This window comes from Tachyglossus aculeatus, chromosome X1 (genome assembly GCF_015852505.1).
Source record: "Tachyglossus aculeatus isolate mTacAcu1 chromosome X1, mTacAcu1.pri, whole genome shotgun sequence".
Classification (NCBI taxonomy): domain Eukaryota; kingdom Metazoa; phylum Chordata; class Mammalia; order Monotremata; family Tachyglossidae; genus Tachyglossus; species Tachyglossus aculeatus.
Window position 1 is genome coordinate 117,219,311 of NC_052101.1, and position 22,637 is coordinate 117,241,947.

At 55.8% G+C, this 22,637-nt stretch overlaps 1 protein-coding gene across 1 annotated transcript; it reads right to left on the minus strand.

Moving 5' to 3' along the window:
• Positions 1-1,274: 1,274 nt before the first annotated feature.
• Positions 1,275-6,860, minus strand: ZNF358 (zinc finger protein 358). The gene is made up of 6 exons (XM_038771790.1): positions 6,802-6,860; positions 5,795-5,909; positions 4,281-5,223; positions 3,277-3,337; positions 1,681-1,810; positions 1,275-1,579 (listed from the first exon to the last, which is right to left on the minus strand). The coding sequence occupies exons 2-6, from the start codon at positions 5,877-5,879 to the stop codon at positions 1,275-1,277; spliced, it is 1,524 nt and encodes a 507-aa protein (XP_038627718.1). The 5' UTR covers positions 5,880-5,909; positions 6,802-6,860.
• Between the last annotated feature and the right edge of the window lie 15,777 nt (positions 6,861-22,637).

Below are 22,637 nucleotides of genomic sequence, written 5' to 3' on the forward strand. Positions count from 1 at the left end.
AAGTACATAATAATGATAGCATTTATTCCTTCAATCGAATTTATTGAGCGCTTACTGTGTGCGGAGCACTGTACTAAGCGCTTGGGAAGTGCATAACAATGATAGCATTTATTCCTTCAATCGAATTTATTGAGCGCTTACTGTGTGCAGAGCACAGTACTAAGCGCTTGGGAAGTGCATAATAATGATAGCATTTATTCCTTCAATCGAATTTATTGAGCGCTTACTGTGTGCGGAGCACTGTACTAAGCGCTTGGGAACTAATAATGATAGCATTTATTCATTCAATCGTATTTATTGAGCGCTGACTGTGTGCGGAGCACTGTACTCCTTCAATCGAATTTATTGAGTGCTTACTGTGTGCAGAGCACTGTACTAAGCGCTTGGGAAGTACATAATAATGATAGCATTTATTCATTCAATCGTATTTATTGAGCGCTGACTGTGTGCGGAGCACTGTACTCCTTCAATCGAATTTATTGAGCGCTTACTGTGTGCGGAGCACTGTACTAAGCGCTTGGGAAGCAAGCGTGGCTCAGTGGAAAGAGCCCGGGCTTTGGAGTCAGAGGTCATGGGTTCAAATCCCAGCTTCGCCAATTGTCAGCTGTGCGACTCTGGGCAAGTCACTTAACTTCTCTGGGCCTCAGTTACCTCATCTGGAAAATGGGGATGAAGACCGTGAGCCCCCTGTGGGACAACCTGATCACCTTGTAAACTCCCCAGTGCTTAGAACAGTGCTTTGGCACATAGTAAGCACTTAATAAATGCTATTATTATTATTATTGGGAAGTACAACTTGGCAACATAGAGAGACGGTCTCTACCCAACAGCGGGCTCACAGTCTAGAAAGCGCTTACTATGTGCAAAGCACTGTTCTAAGCACCGGGGAGGTTACAAGGAGATCAGGTTGTCCCACGGGGGGCTCACACTCTTAATCCCCGTTTTACAGGTGAGGTCACTGAGGCACAGAGAAGTGACTCGCCCAAGGTCACACAGCAGACCTTCCCCCTCCAGACCGTGAGCCCGCTGTTGGGTAGGGACCGTCCGTATATGTTGCCAACTTGTACTTCCCAAGCGCCCAGTACAGTGCTCTGCACGCAGTAAGTGCTCAATAAATACGATTGAATGAATGAATGAGTCAGGATTAGCAACCTGGTCCTTCTGACGCCCAAGCCCGTGCTCTATCCATTGGGCCACCCTGCTTCTAGTGGGGCTTGGAGGGGGAAGCGAGCGTCCACGTTCTAGAAACCGGGACGCCCGGGGTTTTTCAAGTCTCAACTCTGCCCTCCCTCCTTCCCATCTGCCAGGAATCGGGCCCGGTCCCACTTCCCCTCCGAGTCCCTGTTGCCCGCTCTGGACCCAGGCAGGAGAGTGCAGCCCAAGACTGGGGGGAGGTTAGGGGGATCGGTCGCCCCGGGGGCGACTCCAACTCTGAGCAACACCACCGCTGCAATCCCTCCCCGGAACCCCGACTGCAGGTGGGTCTGTTTGCTGCCGCCCACCTGGCTCTGACTGCTTCGGTGGGTCTGTTTGCGTGGGTTGGGGTGAACTTCCAGTACCGGAGCCTCGCTCTCACGGCCTGGGGAGAGGGTTGAGACACAGGAAGAACCCATTTGGGGCCTCGTGAGTGGCTAACGAGCGTCTGGCCCTTTCCCAAGAGCTCTCGGTCCCATGACCTGCCACATGACCTCCAGTCCTGCACCGTGCCAGTTCCCTCCGGCGGGTAGCACAGCCACCCGCCTGGGGTCTTGTCCAGGAGCCCCCTCCCGCAAGATGCCACCGTGGGCTCCCCTGCCTCCCACTCCTGGACCTTAGAGGACGGACAGGGGGACGGCAGAGAGGGTCCTGTTTCTCTGAGGCAGAGTGAGCAAACTGAGCGGAGCGCCTGCTGAAGCCTCAGTTTCCCGTCCGGGCCTGGCCGTGGAGAGGAGACTATCCTCACGCCCTCACGGGGAGAAGGGGCTGGGACTTCCCGGGCGAACGATTAAAAAAAATAATTGTATTTAATAATAATAATAATGGCATTTATTAAGCGCTTACTATGTGCAAAGCACTGTCCTAAGCGCTGGGGAGGTTACAAGGTGATTAGGTTGTCCCACGGGGGCGGGGGCTCACAGTCTTAATCCCCGTTTTACAGATGAGGTAACTGAGGCACAGGGAAGTTAAGTGACTTGCCCAAAGTCACACAGCTGACAATTGGTGGAGCTGGGATTTGAACCCATGACCTCTGACTCCAAAGCCCAGGCTTTTCCCACTGAGCCACGCTGCTAAGAACTCACTACGTGACAAGCACGGTACCAGGCGTCGGGGTAAATACAAGGTAACCGGGTCAGCCCCCATGGGTAGGGACTGTCTCTATATGTTGCCAACTTGTACTTCCCCAGCGCTTAGTACAGTGCTCTGCACACAGTAAGCGCTCAATAAATACAATTGATCGATTGATTGATCTCTGATCCACACGGGGCTCGGTCTGAGGGAGCAGGAGAACAGAGAGCACTGGGAAACTGAGTGATTTATCCAAGGTCACACAGTAGGCAAGTGGCGGAATCGGGATTATATGTTGCCAACTTGTACTTCCCCAGCGCTTAGTACAGTGCTCTGCACACAGTAAGCGCTCAATAAATACGATTGATTGATCGATTGATTGATCTCTGATCCACACGGGGCTCGGTCTGAGGGAGCAGGAGAACAGAGAGCACTGGGAAACAGTGATTTATCCAAGGTCACACAGTAGGCAAGTGGCGGAATCGGGATTATATGTTGCCAACTTGTACTTCCCCAGCGCTTAGTACAGTGCCCTGCACACAGTAAGCACTCAATAAATACGATTGATTGATCGATTGATTGATCTCTGATCCACACGGGGCTCGGTCTGAGGGAGCAGGAGAACAGAGAGCACTGGGAAACTGAGTGATTTATCCAAGGTCACACAGTAGGCAAGTGGCGGACTCGGGATTATATGTTACCAACTTGTACTTCCCCAGTGCTTAGTACAGTGCTCTGCACACAGTAAGCGCTCACTAAATACGATTGAATGATCGATTGATCTCTGATCCACACGGGACTCGGTCTGAGGGAGCAGGAGAACAGAGAGCACTGGGAAACTGAGTGATTTATCCAAGGTCACACAGGAGGCAAGCGGCGGAATCGGGATTATATGTTGCCAACTTGTACTTCCCCAGCGCTTAGTACAGTGCTGTGCACACAGTAAGCGCTCAATAAATATGATTGATCGATTAAAATCCAGGTTCCCTCCCAGGCCCGTGCTTTCCTCACGAGGTCCCGCTGCCTCTCCAGTGAAAGGGGACCCACATGGGGGTCGGAGACGGATGGGATCCTGGGTCAAGACACCCCAAACGATGGTGGGGAGATGAGGGGGAGCAGTGAAAGAGGCGAGAGCTGGGTGGGGCTGGAACCTAGACATCAAGGCTCCCTGGGCTCTGGGAACCAGAATGCCTGGGCTCTTTCAGGTCCCAGCTCTGCTCTAGTCTGGAGCCGTGGGGGACAGCATTCAGGCCCACCTCAGTCGAGAGCTAGGAACCGATCCCCAGTCCTCAGGGAGGTCCGAGAGAGCGTGATGGACCAGGGCTGGAGGTGCCCCGAGAGACCCCCGACCCCCCTTCCCCCTTCCAGATGGGAAGGTGACCGTGGCAACTCTCAAGGAAGCCTGGGAGCCGGAGAGGGTAAAGAGGCCCCCCGTGGGGAACGGGGCAGAAAATCCCCTCTTAAGATCCGGGGGAGCCATGACATGGAGCCACAACACAGAGCCAGGAGGCAGCTGGAGGATTTTACTTACTCAAGGAGACATATTAAGAGTTTGCCAAATCCCGGGTCTCCAACTTCCGAGGTGTCCAGCCGCCCCCCACCCCCCTCCCCCCCCCCCGCCCCCCAACTCTAAACTCCCCTACTCCTCTATGACGCTGGATTCTCTAGTACACTCAGTTCTTCCATAAGGTATTTTCAATAGAACGCGGTTAGGGAATGCGGGGACGTTCTTCCGCCAATGTGTGTCTACCTGGAGAGGACAGGAGGCGGTAGCCTAGAAGAAACAATTGTGCTTACGTGTGCGGTGCGACTCTTACTTAAATGCGGGGTTTGTCAGGCATGTGGCTCCTCCTTGGGTCGCAGGAGGACTGAGTGTGTCCCCGGTTCCTAACTCCCTTTTTCCGATTCCCCGCCCGCCCGCCCGCCCACCCGCCCTCCCAGCCCACTGCCAACCCCCCACCCCGCCAGGCGCGCGCACACTCCTCCTCCCTCACCTTCCCCTCTCCTCTCCTCACCCGGCTCCTTCCAATTCTCTCTGTCTCCCCTCCTCCTGCTGCTCGGCCCCCTCCGGGGGCGGCCCCTCCCCTCCGTCGGCTGCCGCCCGGGCAGCCGCCCCTTCGTGGGTGCGCCGGTGCTTGGTGAGGCTGGAGGCCTGACCGAAGCCCTTGCCGCAGAGGTGACAGCGGTAGGGTCGCTCGCCCGAGTGCACGTGGAGGTGCTGGAGCAGGGCGGAACTCTGGCCGAAGGCCTTGGCGCAGTGCGGGCAGGCGTAGGGCCGCTCCCCGGTGTGGGTGCGGAGATGGTGCTGCAGGTTGGAGCTCTGGCCGAAGGCCTTGGCGCAGTGCGGGCAGCGGTAGGGGCGTTCGGCCGTATGGGTCCTCTGGTGCTGGAGCAGGGCCGAGCTCTGCCCAAAGGCCTTGCCGCACTGCGGACAGGGGTAGGGGCGCTCGCCGGTGTGGGTGCGGAGGTGCTTGAGCAGCCCCGAGCCCTGGCCGAACCCCTTCCCACAGGCGCCGCACTTGTGGGGCCGCTCGTCCCCATGCGTGCGCAAGTGCTGGGCCAGCAGAGAGCCGTGGCTGAACGCCTTGCCGCAGTGGGGGCAGGAGTGGGGCTTGAGCCCAGTGTGGCTGCTGCGGTGCTTCAGCAGGGTCGAGCGCCAGCCGAAGGCCTTGCCGCACGTGCCACACTGGTAGGGCTTCTCACCCGTGTGGATGCCCCGGTGCTGGCTCAGCGTGGCCCCGTGGCTGAAGCTCTTGCCGCACTCCGGACAGCGGTACGGCTTCTCGCCGCTGTGCGTGCGCCGGTGCTGGCTCAGCCCCGAGCTGCGGCGGAAGGCGCGCCCGCAGTCTGGGCAGCGGAAGGGCCGGGCCGGGTCGTCGGAGTCCTGGCGAGCAGGTGGCTCCGGGCCCCCGGCTGACCCCGGGGGGGCTGCGGGGCTCTCGGAGGCGAGCCCGACTCCTGCGGGCCAAGGAGAGAGCGTCAGCCCCCTCGAGGGCAGGGATCGAGCCTTTTCCTTCCTCCGAAACGCCCCCGCGGCGCTCCGCTCGGGGCACCGGGAGCGTGGTTTGACACCCACCCACCCCCCCCGCCCCCGGGGGCACAAGAAATGCTGTTGCCAGAGAATCAGCGCGGCCGGTGGCGAGGGTCTGGAGGTGGGGGTGGGCTGAGACGAGGGAATTTGAGTCTGCATTGAAGGGGGAGTTTGGGTCTAGTGATCAAGCTGTGTGGTTTCACTGTTCGATGGGCTCCCCAGAGACAGCTCCCCCCACCCCCCTGCCGCCCACGCCCCTCCCCCATTCCTCGCTTCAGGCTCAACCCAGCCAAGAAGGAGGAGGAGGTGGCAGAAGCAGAGGAGGGCAGGGTGCCTCCCTTTCTGGCAGCAAGTCCGGACCCCGGGGTGGGAGTCGCTCCCAAGACGCCGTACTGCCTCTGGGGTCTTGGATCAGTCCCACCCCGTCTTCTGGGCCCCAGTCATCCCGCAACCCAGACACCCCTCCCTCCAGAACTCCCTTCACTCCACCCCCCTCACCGGGGGGGGCTCCCAGGGTATCCCCTTCCTCAGAGGCGGCGGCGGGCTCCGGGGCCGGACCCCAGGGTTCCTCTTCTTGGTCCATGGGCGCGCAGCTGGGACAGGAAGCTTCTCTCTGGGAAAAGAAGAGGCGAGCTATGGGAGAATCCCCAAGTGAGCCGGACTGGGTTTAGGGGATACCTGGGATCCCCTCCCGCCTCAGTTTCCCCACCACAACGCCTTCCTCGGCTAGGCGCTCGAGTGGGGGAGGCGGGATACTTGGGGGCCTCGCCTGTTCCGATTTCAGGCCCAGCACCCTGGGGGGGGGGGGGGGGGGGGCGAAAGGGAGAGCGGGGCGCTTTCTTGTATCTAGATCAGTCAGTCAATCGTATTTATTGAGCGCTTCCTGGGTGCAGAGCACTGGACTAAGCGCTCGATGGAACCGAGGGGCAAACCTTAGTGAGGAAGGGCTCCCGTTCGGGCGGGGCGGGGACGGGGAAGGGCGAAAACAGGCAGTCCTGAAGAAAGTACCTCAGAAAGTCTCCTTTCTCTCCTCCCCACCCTCGAGGCTGGGCTGCTGCCCCCCACCTCGGGGAGGGGGGAAACTAAGGCACCGCGAGCCGTGCGACTCCAGAAAGCCAAGTGGTCACCAAACGAGCCTTCTGGCAACGGAGAAGGCGAGGCTGCGAGCCCGTTATTGGGTCGGGACCGCCTCTACGCGTTGCCCACTGGGACTTCCCAAGCGCTCTAGTCATCATCATCATCATCAATCGTATTTACTGAGCGCTTACTAGGTGCAGAGCGCTGGACTAGGCGCTTGGGAAGGACAAATTGGCAACCTAGAGAGACGGTCCCTACCCAACGGTGGGTCTTTATTGAGCGCTTACGGTGTGCCCCCTCCCTCCGGCCGCGGCGGCGGCGGCACAATGAGCCCCGTCCTCCCTCTCGCCCTCCCGCCTTGGGCCCGGGGGGCCGGACCGACCGGCCGATCGGCGGCTCCGTCCCGTCGGGAAGGGGCGCGGACTCACCCCGCGCCTCACTCCCGCCTCCGCGCCGCCTGGCCTGGCCTTCCCGACCCCCCACCTCCTTCCTTCTCCTTCTCCTTCCCTTCCCCGCCTGGGCAGGAAGCGCCCTGCCCCCACCCTGGCTTCTCCCTGCAGCCAAAGCGGGAGCTGCTGGGATTTGTAGTCCCCTCCTCCTCCTCGACCGAGTTCTCCCGGGCCGGGCTTGGGTGGGAGCGGGTTAAAGGGAGGACGAAACCCGAGACCCTTGGAATGGGAACTGCGCCTGCGCCGGAGCCACCAGCTTAGGGACCCGGCCGCCGTTTGGCCCCGATAACACAGTGGGAAAAGGAAGATCTAGCGCCACCTCCCGGTTGTCTGGGACCCCCCGTCCGGCCCCTCGTCCTCCGTCTCTTCGGCTTTTCTCCGCAGGAATCCCACCTCCGGCTCTTAATAATGAGAATAATGGTATTTGTTAAGCGTTTACCAGGTACAAAGCACCGTTCGAAGCGCTGGATGTAATGAGGATATTTGTGAGGCGCTTACTAGGCGCCAACCAGTATCGTGAGGATATTTGTGAGGCGCTTACTAGGTGCCAACCACCGTTCGAAGCGCTGGATATAATGAGGATATTTGTGAGGCGCTTACTAGGCGCCAACCACCGTTCGAAGCGCTGGGTATCGTGAGGATATTTGTGAGGCGCTTACTAGGCGCCAACCACCGTTCGAAGTGCTGGGTATCATGAGGATATTTGTGAGGTGCTTACTAGGCGCCAACCACCGTTCTAAGCGCTGGGTATCATGAGGATATTGTGAGGCGCTTACTAGGTGCCAACCACCGTTCTAAGCGCTGGGTATCGTGAGGATATCTGTGAGGCGCTTACTAGGTGCCAACCACCGTTCGAAGCGCTGGGTATTGTGAGGATAGTTGTGAGGCGCTTACTAGGTGCCAACCACCCTTATAAGCGCTGTGTATCATGAGGATATTTGTGAGGCGCTTACTAGGCGCCAACCACCGTTCGAAGCGCTGGGTATCGTGAGGATATTTGTGAGGCGCTTACTAGGCGCCAACCACCGTTCGAAGTGCTGGGTATCATGAGGATATTTGTGAGGCGCTTACTAGGCGCCAACCACCGTTCGAAGCGCTGGGTATCGTGAGGATATTTGTGAGGCGCTTACTAGGCGCCAACCACCGTTCGAAGTGCTGGGTATCATGAGGATATTTGTGAGGCGCTTACTAGGTGCCAACCACCATTCGAAGCGCTGGGTATCGTGAGGATAGTTGTGAGGCGCTTACTAGGTGCCAACCACCGTCCGAAGCGCTGGATATAATGAGGATATTTGTGAGGCGCTTACTAGGTGCCAGCCACCGTTCTAAGTGCTGGGCTTCTCAGGTTGTCCCACGTGGGGCTCCCAGTCTTAATCCCCATTTTCCAGATGAGGTCACTGAGGCACAGAGGAATAATAATAATAATAATAATAATAATAATAATAATAATAATGGCATTTTTTAAGCGCTTACTATGTGCAAAGCACTGCTCTAAGCGCTGGGGAGGTTACAAGGTGATCAGGTTGTCCCACGGGGGGCTCACAGTCTTCATCCCCATTTTCCAGATGAGGTAACTGAGGCACAGAGAAGTGAAGTGACTTGCCCAAAGTCTCACAGCTGACAAGTGGTGGAGCGGGATTTGAACCCAGGACCTCTGACTCCAAAGTCCGTGCTCTTTCCATTAAGACTTGCCCAAAGTCACACAGCTGACAAGCGGCAGAGGTGGCATTAGAATTCCAAGCCCGTGCTCTTTCCACTAAGCCACGCTGCTTCCCCTAAACCTTCTGCCTTCCTAGTGCCTCTAGCCTAGCCCCCGATTCCTCTCTTCAGAAGGAGGGAGGGGGAGTAGAAACTTTTCCAAGAGCTTTCCTTTGCTTGTTTCGATTTGTTTTTATTTGTTAAATGCTATGTGCCAGGCAGTGTGCCAAGTGCTGGGGTAAAAACAATCAATCATATTTACTGAGCGCTTACTGTGTGCAGAGCACTATACCAAGAGCTCGGGAGAGTATAATTTAACAACAGAACAGACACATTCCCTGCCCACAATGACCTTGGCCTAGAGGGGGAGATGGACATTAACATAAATAAATTACAGATTTGTACATGAGTGCTGTGGGACTGGGAAAGGGAACGAATAAAAGGAGCAAGTCGGTGTGACGCCGAAGGCAGTGGAAGATAAGGAAAAGGGCTTAGCCAGGGAAGGCCTCTCGGAGGAGATGTGCCTTCAATAAGGCTTTGAAGTGGGGGAGAGTCTGTCGGATAAGAAGAGGGAGGGCGGCGGTGAGATAGACGAGATCGAGGTACAGCGAGTAGGTTGACATTAGGGGAGCGAAGTATGTGGGCTGGGTCGTAGGAGAGTAGCGAGGTGAGGTAGGAGGGAGCAAGGTGATTGAGTGCTTTAAAGCCAGTGGTGAGGAGTGTCTGTTGGAAGTGGAGGTGGGCGGGCAACCACTGGAGGTTCTTTTGTAGAAAAATGATCCAGGCAGCGGAGTGAAGCATGGACCGGAGTGGGGAGAGACAGTAGGCTGGGAGGTCAGCAGGGAGGCAGATACAGTAATCTAGGCAGGATGGGACAAGTGCTTGGATTATCCGTGGTAGCTGTTTGGATGGAGAGGAAAGTGTGGATTTTAGCGAGGTTGAACTGACAGGATTTAGTGATAGATTGAATATGTGGGTTGAATGAGAGACGGGAGTCAAGGATAATGCCAAGGTGGGGCAGACTTGTGGGACAGGAAGGACGGTGGTGCTTTCTACAGTGATGGGAAAGTCAAGGGAAGGGCAGGATATGGGTGGGAAGATAAGGAGTTCTGTATTTAACACGTTAAGCGGGAGGTGACACCAGGGCATGCAAGTAGAGATGTCTTGAAGGCCGGAGGAGATGCGACACTGCAGAGAGGGAGAGAGATCAGGGCTGGCGATGTAGACTTGGGAATTGTCGGCATAGAGGTGGTAGTTGAAGCCAGGTGAGCAAATGAGTTCCACGAGGGAGTGGGTGTAGATGGAGAATAGAAGGAGACCCAGAACTGAACCCTGAGGGACCCTCATAGTTATGGGGTGGGAGGCAGAGGAGGAGCCCACGAAAGAGACCGAGAATGAGCGGCCAGAGAGATTGGAGGAGAACCAGGAGAGGACAGTGTCAGAGAAGTCGAGGTTGGATAATGTTTCCAGGAGAAGGGGATGGCCGACAGTGTCGAAGGCAGCTGAGAGGCCGAGGAGGGTTAGGATGGAGTAGAGGCCATGGGATTTGGCAAGAAGGAGGTCATCTGTGACTTTTGAGAGGGCAGTTTCTGTGGAATGAAGAGGATGGAAGCCAGATTGAAGGGGGTCGAGGAGAGAATTGGCGATACAATATGATCGGGTTGGACACGGTCCTTGTCCCACGTGGGGCTCACAGTCTTAATTCCCGTTTTAAAGATGAGGTAACTGAGGCACAGAAAAGTTAAGTCAGCCAATCAAGCGTATTTATTGAGAGCTTACTGTGTGCAGAACAGTGTACTGAGTGCTTGGGAGAGAACAATAAAGCAGACAACATTCCCTGCCCACAACGAGCTAACAGTCTAGAGGGGAAGACAGACATTACCATAAATCAATTAATTACAGATATGTACATAGGTGCTGTAGGACTGGGGGTGGGGGGATGAATAAAGGGAGCAAGTCAAGGCAACTCAGGAGGGAGTTGAAGAAAAGGAAAAGAGGGCTTAATGAGGGAGGGCCTCTTGGAGGAGATGTGCTTTCAATAAGACTTTGAAGCAGGGGAGAGTGCTTGTCTGTTGGATATGAGAAGGGAGGGTGTTGTTCCAGGCCAGAGGCAGGATGTGGGTGAGAGGTTGGTGGTGAGATAGACGAAACCGAGGGATCGTCTGTGAGTACGTTGGCATTGGAGGAGTGAAGTGTGCGGGCTGGGTTGTAGCAGGAGAGTAGCGAGGTGAGGTAGGAGGGGACAAGGTGAATGAGTGCTTTAAAGCCAAAGGTGAGGAGTGTCTGTTTGAAGCAGAGGTGGATGAGCAATCGCTGGAGGTTCTTGAGGAGTGGGGGACGTGTCCTGAACGTTTCTGTAGAAAAACCATCCAGGCAGCAGAGTGAAGCATGGACTGGAGTGGAGAGAGACAGGAGGCCAGGAGGTCAGCAAGGAGGCTCATATGGTAATCAAGGCAGGATAAGATAAGTGATTGGATTAACATCGTAGCAGTTTGGATAGACAGGAAAGGAAAGTTAAGTGACTCACCCAAGGTCACACAGCAGGCAAGTGGCAGAGTTGGGATTAGAACCCAAGTCCTTCTGAATCTCAGGCCCACGCCCTATCCACTAGGCCATGCTGCTTCAAACCATTCCCCTTTTTTTCCACCGGCCGTATCTATCCCCCCCAGTCCCAGAGTTCTGGGGTCAGACTCGGATGTCTCCTTCCTTGGTCCAGTTGGCTCGGTTAGCTGGGGGCTGGGGGGTGGGAGCCCCACAGCCCAGAGACCCAGGATGAAGATTCTGGTGGTCAGATAGACGAGATCGAGGTACAGTGAGAAGGTTAGCATTAGAAGAGTGAAATGCGCGGGCTGGGTTGTAGTAGGAGAACAGCGAGGTGAGATAGGAGGGGGCAAGTAATTAAGGGGGGGGTAGGATAAATGCTGGGATTAACGTGGCAGGAATTTGGATGGAGAGGAAAAGGCGGATTTTAGTGATATTGCGAAGCTAGAACCGACAGGATTTGGTGACAGATTAAAAATGTGGATTGAATGAGAGAGATGAGTTGAGGATAATGCCAAGGCTATGAGGTTGTGAGACAGGGAGGATGATGATGCTTTCTACAGTGATGGGAAAGTCAGGGGGAGGACAAGTTTCGAGTGATGATGATGATGACGATGATGGTATTTGTTAAGCACTTACTATTTGCCAAGCACTGTTCTAAGCGCTGGGGGAGATACACCGTAATCAAGTTGTCCCACTTGGGGCTCACAGTCTTAATCCCCATTTTACAGATGAGGTAACTAAGGCACAGAGAAGTTAACTGACTTGCCCAAAGTCACACACCTGATAAGTGGCAGAGCCGGGATTAGAACCCATGACATCCGACTCCCAAGCCCGTGCTCTTTCCACTAAGCCACGCTGCTTCTGGCTTGGGTGGGAAGATAAGGAGTTCTATTTTAGACATGCTAAGTGTGAGATGACAGCAGGACATCCAAGTAGAGATTGTACTGAAGGTAGGAGGAAATGCAAGACTGCAGGGAAAGAGAGAGATCAGGGCTGGAGATGTAGATCTGGGAAGCATCCTCATAGAGTTGGCAGTTGAAGCCATGGAAGTGAATGAGTTCACCAAGGGAGTGGGTGTAGATGGAGAATAGAAGGGGAACCAGAAACTGAGCCTTGATGGACTCCCAAATTTAGGAGGTGGGAGGCAGAGAAGGAGCCCAGGAAAGGGACTGAGAATCAGCAACCAGAGAGATAAGAGGAGAACCAGGAGAGAACAGTGTCAATGAAGCCTAGGTTAGATAACCTTTCCAGGAGAAGGGGGTGGTCGACAGTGACAAAGGCAGCTGAGAGTTCGAGGAGGATTAGGACAGAGTAGAGGCCATTGGATTTAGTAATCAACCAATCAATCAATGGTATTTATTGAGCGCTTACTATATGCAGCGCACCGTACTAAGCACTTGTGAGAGTACAACAGAATCAGCAGACACGTCCCTTTCCCATAGCAAGTTTACAGTCTAGAGGAGGAGACAGACATTAATATAAATAAATAATTTATAATGTATAATTTAAAGATATGTACCTAAGTGCCGTGGAGTCGGGGGTGGGGCGAATATCAAATGCCCGAAGGTCGCAGATCCAAGTGCAGAGACGATACAGAAAGAAGAGCGGGGCGGGGTAAAGGGAGTTTAATCGGGGAAGGCCTCTTGGAGGAGATGTGACCATAATAACGCTTTGAAGGTGGGAACAACAGTGGTCTGGTGTATATGGAGGGGGAGGGAGTTCCAAGCTAGGAGGAGGAAGTGGGAAAGGGGCCGGCAGCGAGATAGATGAGATGGGGGCACAGTGGTGTTAGAGCTGGGCTGCAGAAAATCAGTGAGGTGTGCTAGGATGGGGCGAGCTGATTGAATGCTTTAAAGTCGATGTAAGGAGTTCCTGCTTGATGTGGAGGTGGATGGACAGCCATTGGAGGGTCTTGAGGAGTGGGGTGACATGGATTGAGTGTTTTTGTTGAAAAATGATCTGTGCAGCACAGTGAAGTATGGCCTGGAGTGGGGAGAGGTGGGAGGCAGGGAGGTCAGTGAGGAGGCAGATGCGGTAGACAGGGGAAGAAGGAGATCATTAGTGACCTTAGAGAGAGCGTGTTTCTGTGGAGTGAAGGGGGCAGAATCGAGTTTGGAGGGGGTCAAGGAGAGAATTGGAGGAGAGAAAGTGGAGACAGCATGTGTAGACAACTCACTCAAGGAATCTGGAAAGGAATGGTAGGAGGGAGATGGCGCGATAACCGGAGGGAGCCATGGGATCAAGGGAAGGTTTTTTTTTTAGGATAGGGGAGTCATGAGCATGATTGAAAGCAGTGGGGGAAAAGCCACTGGAGAGTGAACAGTCGAAGACGGCTGTCAGGGAGGGAAGAAGGGAGGGGACGAGCGCTTTGATAAGGTATGATGGGATGGGGTCGTATTCATTCATTCATTCAATCATATTTATAGACCACTGTACTAAGCGCTTGGGAAGTACAAGTTGGCAACATATAGAGACGGTCCCTACCCAACAACGGGCTCACAGTCTAGAGGGGGTCGTACGTGCAGGTGGAGGGGGTGCGTTTTGAAAGAAGGCAGGAGATCTCTTCTTGAGATACTGCTGGGAAGGACGGGAGAGTTGAAAGGGCAGGAGGAGAGAGGGAATGGAGAGGAGCAGGGGAGGCTTCAGGGAGAACATGCCTGATGGTTTCAATTTTCCCAATGAAGTAGGTGGCCAGGTCATTAGGGGCAAGAGTTGGGGGAGGCAGGGGAACGGGGATTTGAGGAGGGAGCAAGATGTCTGAAACAACTGGCGAGGAGAATGGGCATGGGAGTCAAAAAGGGTGGAGAAATAATGTTGCCAGGCAGAGGAGAGGGCAGAAAAAGCCCAAATTTTTTCCAGTAGGCCACGCTGAGATTAAGCTCCTTGAGGGCAGGGATTGCGTCTCCTGACCATGGTATTCTCCCAAGGGTTTAATACAGTGCTCTGCACACAGTAGGAGCTCAATAAATCTCCTTACCATTGGTTTTAAAACATTCAATCGCCTTGCCCCTTCCTTCCTTACCGCTCTGACGTCCTAACGCAACCCAGTCTGCACACTTCACCCTTCTAAGCCAACCTACTCACTGTACTTCGATCCCCTCGACCCCTCGCCTACGTCCTGCCTCTGCCCTGGAACTCCCTCCCCCTTCATGTATGACAGACCACCCTTCTCCTCACCATATTAAAAGCACATCTCCTCCAAGTGGCCTTCCCCGACTAAGCCCTCATTTCCTCTTCTCCCACTCCTTTCTGTGTCACCCTTGCACTTGGATTTGTACCCTTTATTTACCCCTCCCTCAGCCCCACAGCACTTATGTACGGATCCATAATTTGTTTCTATTAATATCTGTCTCCCCCTCTAGACTGTAAGCACATTGTGGGCTCAGGATAATAATAATAATAATGATAATGGTACTTGTTAAGCACTTACTATGTGCCAAGCACTGTTCTAAGCACTGGGGTAGATACAAGTTAATCAGGTTGGACACAGTTCCTATCCCACGTGGGGTTGACAGCCTTAATCCCCATTTTTACAGATGAGGCAACTGAGGCCCAGAGACGTGAAGTGCCTTGCCCAAGGTCACACAGCTGACAGCAGGATTAGAACCCACGGCCTTCTGACTCCCAGGGCCGCTCTCTATCCACTAAGCCACGCTGCTTCTACCAACTCTGTTGCATTGTCCTCTCCCAAGCGCTTAGTACAGTGCCCTGCATACAGCAAGAGCTCAATAAATACGATTAATTGATTGAATTCTAATGACTGATTTCAATCTTGCCACGCTTAGCCAGAAGGAGGAGTCAATTTTCTAGGGGACCACCAGAGGTCGCTGCACGTCAATTTAACGTTGCTTGCTGCCACCCTCCCTGCCAATCTCCGACTGCTGTAATAATAATAATAATAATAATAATAATAATAATAATAATGGCATTTGTTAAGCGCTTACTATGTGTAAAGCACTGTTCTAAACTTGGGGGGGACAAGGTAATCAGGTTGTCCCACGTGGGGCTCACAGCCTTCACCCCCATTTTACAGATGAGGGAACTGAGGTGCAGAGAATAATAAATAATAATAATGATGGTATTTATTAAGCGCCTACTATGTGCAAAGCACTGTTCTAAACGCGGAGGGGGGGAGACAAGGTGATCAGGTTGTCCCACGTGGGGCTCACAGCCTTCATCCCCATTTTACAGATGAGGGAACTGAGGCGCAGAGCAGTGAAGTGACTTGCCCAAAGTCGCACAGCTGACAAGTGGCAGAGCCGGGATTAGAACCCATGACCTCTGGCTCCCAAACCCGGGCTCTTTCCACTGAGCCACGCTGCTTCTCTTCTCTCTGTAGCTTCCCAGTTCATTCATTCATTCATTCAATCGTATTTATTGAGCGCTTATTGTGTGCAGAGCACTGGACTAAGCGCTCGGGACGTACAGATCGGCAACATATAGAGACGGTCCCTACCCAACAACGGGCTCACAGTCATTCATTCAATCGTATTTGTTGAGCGCTCCCTGTGTGCAGAACACTGTACTAAGCGCTTGGGAAAGTACAATATGGCAATAGAGACAATCCCTGCCCACAACGAGCTCACAGTCTAGATGGAGGGAGACAGACATCGATACAAATAAACAGACATCAATATAAATGAATACAATTACAGCTATATGCATAATGCTTGGCACATAGTAAGCGCTTAATAAATGCCATTAAAAAAGTGCTGTGGGGTGGGGAGAGGGGGGAAGAGCAAAGGGAGCAAGTCAGGGTGATGCAGAAGGGAGTGGGAAATGAGGAAAAGTGGGGCGTAGTCTGGGAAGATCTCTAGGAGGAGATGTGCCCTCAGTAAGGCTTTGAAGGGAGGGGGGTCCCAGTGTCCCTGTGCCTCTTCCTCACCCTTGTTCTTGGCAAGAGGGATGGGAGGCAGAACTCTTGGGATGGATCCCAATGTCTGGGAGGGACAAGGTGCCTTGAGGTAGGAAAGTGAGAGGTAGGTGTGCCTCAGTTACCTCATCTGTAAAATGGGGACTAAGACAGAAGCCCCATGTGGATCATGGACCGTGTCCAACCTAACTAGTTCTACCCCAGCCCTTGTACGGTGCCCGGCACATAGTAAGCACTTAAAAAATACCATCAAAAAAACGGGGAGTGGGCAGTGAGCAGTAACCTGGCCTATTGGATTGAGCACAGGCCTAGGAGTCGTTGGACCTGGGTTCTAAGGCTGGCTGTGGCACGTGCCAGCTGTGTGACCTTAGGGAAGTAACTAAACTGCCCTGTGCCTCAGTTACCTTATCTGTAAAATGGGGGATCAATACCTATTCTCCCTCCTTATTAGACTGTAAGCCCTATGTGGGACAGGGACTGTGTCTGACCTGATTATCTGGAATTTTCCCTAGTGTTTAGAAAAGCGATTGACACTTGGTAAGCACTTAACAAATGTCATAGCTAACAGTATTCTTACTCTCTCACCTCGACTAGCACGGTGCCCCTCTTCCCCCAACTCCCCACCATTCATTCATTCATTCAATCGTATTTATTGTGCGCTCACTGTGTGCAGGGCACTGTACTAAGCGCTTGGGAAGTACAAGTCGGCAACATATAGAGACGGTCCCTACCCAGCAACGGGCTCACAGTCTAGAAGGGGGAGACTGACAACAAAACAAAACACGGGGACAGGTGTCAAGTCGTCAGAACAAATAGAATTAAAGCTAGATGCACATCATTAACAAAACAAATAGAATAGTAAATATGTACAAGTAAAATAGAGTAATAAATCTGTACAAGTATATATACAGGTGCTGTGGGGAGGGGAAGGAGGTAGGGCGGGGGGATGGGGAGGGGGAGAGGAAAAAGGGGGCTCAGTCTGGGAAGGCCTCTTGGAGGAGGTGAGCTCTCAGTAGGGCTTTGAAGGGAGGAAGAGAGCTAGCTTGGCGGATGTGTGGAGGGAGGGCATTCCGGGCCAGGGGGAGGACGTGGGCCGGGGGTCGACGGCGGGACAGGCGAGAACGAGGTACAGTGAGGAGGTTAGCGGCAGAGGAGCGGAGGGTGCGGGCTGGGCTGGAGAAGGAGAGAAGGGAGGTGAGGTAGGAGGGGGCGAGGGGATGGACAGCCTTGAAGCCGAGAGTGAGGAGTTTTTGCTTGATGAGTAGGTTGACTGGCAGCCACTGGAGATTTTTGAAGAGGGTAGTAACATGCCCAGAGTGTTTCTGCACAAAGATGATCCGGGCAGCAGCGTGAAGTGTAGACTGAAGTGGGGAGAGACAGGAGGATGGGAGATCAGAGAGGAGGCTGATGCAGTAATCCAGTCGGGATAGGATGAGAGATGGAACCAGCAAGGTAGCAGTTTGGTTGGAGAGGAAAGGGCGGATCTTGGCGATGTCGCGGAGGTGAGACCGGCAGGTTTTGGTGACGGATTGGATGTGAGGGGTGAACGAGAGCAGATGCAGTTTAGGAATCCCTGTCTCGGGATCTGACCCAAGCATCCTTTCTCTCAGTTTCACCTGAGTCACCCCTCCCCTTGAGACTTTCAGCAGGCTGAGCCACCTCAGCTGATAAGGTACTGCCAAGGCAACACCCTGGGGGAGGAGGGGGTGAGCTGACTGCTAATATTCAAACAGTGGTATTTATTGAGCGCTTACTATTCGCAGAGCACTATACTAAGGACTTGAGAGAGTAACTGAGTTGGCAGGCACATTTCCTGCCCACAACAAGCTTACGGTCTAGAGGGGGAGACAGACATTAATATAAATGTGAGTCAGGGACTGTGTCCAACCTGATTATCGTACATCTATCCCAGCCCTTAGTACAATGCTTGGCTCAGTGAGCACTTAAAATAACACCATTGTTATTATTATTGCTTCTTGAGCAATTACTATGTGCCCTGATACAAGATAATCGGATCAGACACGGTCCCCGTCCCATGTGCAGTTCATAATCTAAGAGAGAGAGAGAACAGGTAGCTCATCCCCATTTTACAGATGAGGAAACTGAGGCCCTGAGAAGTTAAGTGTCTTCCCGAGGTCACACAGCAGCCCAGTGGCAGATCTGAGATTAGAACCCAGGCCCTCTGGCTCCCAGTCCCGACTTCTTTCTATGAGTCCACTCTACCTCCTGCTTCGAGCCCAGGATGGACCCAGGCGTTCAGCCCTCTAGTTCCCACTTCCTCCCCGTTGGGGGCTGGGGGGGGGAGGGGGGCGGAGATCCTGATAAGGGGCAGGATGCCAGCAGGAGAGGCTGCTTCCTGCTCTGAGCAGGATCGGAACTTGGGGCTGGGACTGGGGCTGCTGATAAAACCTTGGGGTTGGAATTAGCTGGGTGGGACAAGGGACCCAGGAGTCCTATGCCCCCCCCCCCCCCCCCACGCTCCTGCTTGCACCCTGTGCTGTGCTTCTTCAGCAGGGCAGGGAGGGAGGGAGAGAAGAGGGAAGGGAGGGAAGTCCAGAGCCCGGACTCCTCCGCAGCCCTTAAGCAGAAGTTGTGGTTAAAAGAGAGGCAGGGACCAAGCCCAGTGAAGCCCCGGATCAATAAGAGAGCCTGAAGAAGCCCTCCTGGCTAGCTCGCCCCACCCCTTGGCTGGGAGTCCAGGAGTCCAGACAGATGCACCTCATTCATCTCCAGGGGTCTTCTTGGTCCAACTGGCCTGTCTTCCCCAGACCTGGATCCTCTCTCTGGGGGAGAGATGGGAAGTTAGATGAGGGGACTCCCTCCCAGCCCCGCCTCCCACTTCCCCTCCTGCCTCCCCGCAGCTCTATCGCTGCTCAACAGCCCCTGGGCCCCCAGTCCCTTCCCACCAGGCCGCCCCTGCACACTGAGCCCAGGCATCCAGAGCCTCAGCAGCCATGTACGGGAATGTCGGGCAGGAGCCCAAGACCCCTAGGGCCCTGGAGGAGAGAAGGAAATCAGGTCCAAAGCCAGGAAGCAGGGGGGCAGGGATGCAGGCACGGTAGGGGGTGCTCTCCCTCTGTCCTGGAGGAGGAGGGGGGGTTGCCCCTCCCCTCCAAGAGGCAGCTGCATCGAGGAGAAAGGGGGCCGGTGAGGTGGGAAATGGAGAAGGGGCTGGTAGGTCCCGGTCCCGGTGCAGAGGGCCGTAGGAAGCGGGACAGTGAGGTTGGAAGCGGTGGCCTGCTGGGGACAGAAATGGAGAGGTGGGGGCTGGGGGCTAACGCTAGCCCAGGGTCGGGGGACAGGGGCGTCTCAGGCTCCCTCTCCCCGCAGGCTGCAGCGATGTGTACGTCCTGGAGGAGAGTGAGTACGAGGCAGTGGAACCAGCAGGAGGCTTGGCGTGGCAGGGCTCTGTGTCCAAGGGGTCTCTGTCCAAGCCTGGTGAGTAGCTGTGCTGTCCGCTGCCCTCCTAACCTCCCCAGCTGGCTCCCTTCTTCCCTCCGTTCTTCCCTCCCTCTCGGTCAGCCTGTCACCTCCCCCCTCTTCCCCTAGCCTGGGACCAGGCCCGAGGTGGAGACTGGGACCGGGCCTGGAGTCGGGGCTGGGCCTCCAGGAGTGGCGTTTGGGCCTTCGTCGGAGGGCTGCTGGCCGTGTTCGTATTCTTCCTGCTGCTTCTCACCCTGGGGGCCACCAAGTGTGAGTGAAAGTGTCCAAGGGACGAGGAAGGGTTGGAGGGGCAGGACCGTGGCAAGGGGGGGCAGGCCGGGTGGCGCCAAGGGGACGGGGCAGTGCCCCGGGGTGGGGGGCAGAACCGAAGGGAGTGCTGGAGGCCCCCCACCGCTTTCAGTGGGGCCTGAGCCCGGCCCCTCCCCGCTTCCCGATCCCTAAGCTGCGTGGGGAGCGGGAGCCGGGCCCAGGATGAGACAGGGGCGGCGTGTTCTCCGCTGCCTTCATACCCATTTTTCCCAGACTCGGCTGTGCAGTCGGAGAACCAGCGTCTCAGGGAGCGGGGTGAGTGGAGAGAAGTCAGGGGAAGTGGAGCAGGCCTGGGAGACTGGGGGCCCGGGGAGAATAGGAGGGATCAAGATGCCTGCTGCCCATTTCTCCTCCCCTTCCCCAGCCTCCAATTCAGCTGTGTTTCCTTCACCTCCATCATGACTCACTCCCCCGCCTCGGCCACTCTGACCCCTGGCTCTTCCCTACCCTTTGAGCCCGGTCCCCCCTCTGACCACTGCTTCTCTCCCCCAGTCTGCCGACCCTTCCTCCTGTACAACGAAGACCACAGACTGTGTGCGGTAGTGACACGGCCCGAGAGGGGCCGGGGGCGGGGGACTCTCAAGGCCGTCCCCTGTGACCCTGGGGCCCCAAGCCAGGCCTTCTTGTGGTTGCAGGGGGGGCGGCTGCTCAGCCTGGCCCAGGGCCTGTGTGTGGGGCCCAGCCAGAGGGTCAACCTGGCCCCGCTGGTGTTGGTGCCCTGCGGGGCAGCCGGCTTGGCCTGGCACTGTGGGGAGGGAGCGCTGCTAGGCCTACGTGGGCAATCGCTCTACTTCAACTACGGCAACGTCGCCTCCCATCTCGTCGTCCTCTTCTCGGGCAACCGCTCCTGGAGCCGCTGGGAAGCCCTAGCCCCCGGCCAGGTCCGCCACCCCAGTGGCAGCTGGGACGCCTGCAGCACTGACTGCCACCAAGGTGAGCCCTTCCCCTCTGGCCCAGGGTTGCCTAGTGCCCCGGCCCCCACACCTCCCACCTTTGCCTTCTTCCCGGTTTCCTCACCACCCGCCCCCCGTCAGTTCCCGCTGTCCCTGACTGGCCTCCTGCCAGCCTCTCCCCTGTCCCCTCACTCTCTTCCTTGGCCCCTGACAGTTCCCTCACCGCCCACTCCCCTATTCCCCCTCCCCCCCCCCCCACACCGTCTCCTCACCTCCCTGTTTCCCCTCACTATCTGGGGCTCCCGGAGAAGAGGGTCCCTCCCCCGACTCACCCCGGATCCTCTCGCCATAGATAGACCCCTCTGCCGCCCTGGCTGGACACCCCTGGGGAACCGCTGTTACTTCTTCTCCAGCTCCCTGGATGCCTGGGCTCCTGCAGAGGCGGCCTGCGTTGGGTTGGGGGCCCGGCTCCTCTCCATCAGCGACCCCTGGGAGCAGGTCCGGCCGGGTGTCGGGGACCAGGAGGGGGGCAGCCTGGCAGGGGCGGGGGCTGGGCGGAGAGGAACACCTACCTCCTGCCACTTTCCCACAGGACCGTATTATCAAGCTGCTGAAGGAGCAGGGGACCTGGCTGGGCCAGTCCGGGGCTCCCAGCTCTGCTAACTCCAGGTGGGATTCCCCTGCCTCACCACGGACGCTCGCTCTCTCATCGCCCCCGCACGCTCCTCCAGCCCCCTCTTGCAGCTCCTAACTCCCATAGACCACTCACTCCATTCTCCACCCCTTCTGTAATCTCCTTCCCCCTCCCAGTCCCCGCCTCATTCCCTTTTCTTGCCCCTCAGCTCCTGTATGGCCCTGCTTCCCAAAGGGACCCAAGTATCCTGGCCCTGCACAGACCCTCTCCCCTGGACCTGTGAAGAGGAGTCCTTCTGAGCCCCTCCCCTCTGCCTCCTTCCAAACCCACTCTGCACCCAGGAGGTGCCGAGTATTAAAAAAAGTTCCCCACTCTGGCTCTGCTTCCTACTTCCAGAAGGGCTATAGGGGGAAGCAGCAGAGGGAAGAGAGACCTCAAATCCCTGCTCCTCCTCACTCCCCGTGGCCCCGTCCTTGTCCCTGATCCCCCTACTCTCTTGTCTTTCCCCTCTGGGAGCCTGGGGCGGGGGCGGGGGGGCGGCAGGGAGAGCCATGCCTTGTTTCCCTTCTGCAAACCTAGGGAAGAGGCAACGGGAGTAGAGCTTCTGAGCTGGAGCCCCAGGGCTGAGGGAAAAAAATGCCAGGCGGAGACCACCTTCCTGGGGCTTCAGCCCATCCTACCATCCCGTTGCACATTCTGACTGTTAACCTGAACCCTTGGCCTCCCCAGCCATTTTAACCTCCTCCCTTTTCCCCTCAGTTCTCATCTCCCAATCCCCCGCTCACCACCCCCATTCTCCCCCACCCCCATCTCCTTGTTTTCTCATCTCCAGCAGTAGTTGGGTTTTCCCATCTCCTCTCCCAGCTTGCCCAAATCCCCCGAGTCCTCCGACTTCAGGGGCTGGCTCACTGCCTTTTTAAAATGGTACCTGTTAAGCGCTTACTACGCGCCCGCCCTGGGGTAGAGGCCAGCTAATCAGGTTGGGCACCGTCCCCGTCCCACCTGGGGCTCACAGACTCCATCCCCATTTTACAGATGAGGTGACTGAGGCAAGGAGAAGTTAAGTGACTTACCCAAGGTCACACGGCACACAAGTGGCAGGGCTAAGATTAGAACCCAGGTCCTTCTGGCTCCCTCGCCCATGCGGTATCCTCTAGGCCGGGCTGCTTCTCATTCCACTGTCCTCCCAGTCTCCCCTCCTAGTTCCCTGCCGCCCCAGGGACAGGCTCCCGAGGAGGGTCTGCCCTGATCCCGGGCCCCTGACCCGTCCCCACCCCTTCCACCAGTCCCTTAATCTTCCTCCCCTCTGGGCTCCAGAACTACATATCCCAGCAGCGCTCGCTCCGGGTGAGGAAAGGGAAAAAAAAAAAACAGTTTGGGGAAAGCATTCCTGGAATTTGTTTCCTGCCGGAGGGAGCGG

What these genes read in the sequence shown, in the direction of transcription:
- ZNF358 (XM_038771790.1), bottom strand. Translation starts at nt 5,879, where the DNA reads ATGGACCAAGAAGAGGAACCCTGGGGTCCGGCCCCGGAGCCCGCCGCC. An exon ending in TACCCTGGGAGCCCCCCCCG is followed by an intron (nt 5,224 to 5,794) that starts GTGAGGGGGGTG and finishes CTTGGCCCGCAG; the next exon opens with GAGTCGGGCTCGCCTCCGAG. An exon ending in GCAGGACTGGAGGTCATGTG is followed by an intron (nt 1,580 to 1,680) that starts GCAGGTCATGGG and finishes CCCTCTCCCCAG; the next exon opens with GCCGTGAGAGCGAGGCTCCG.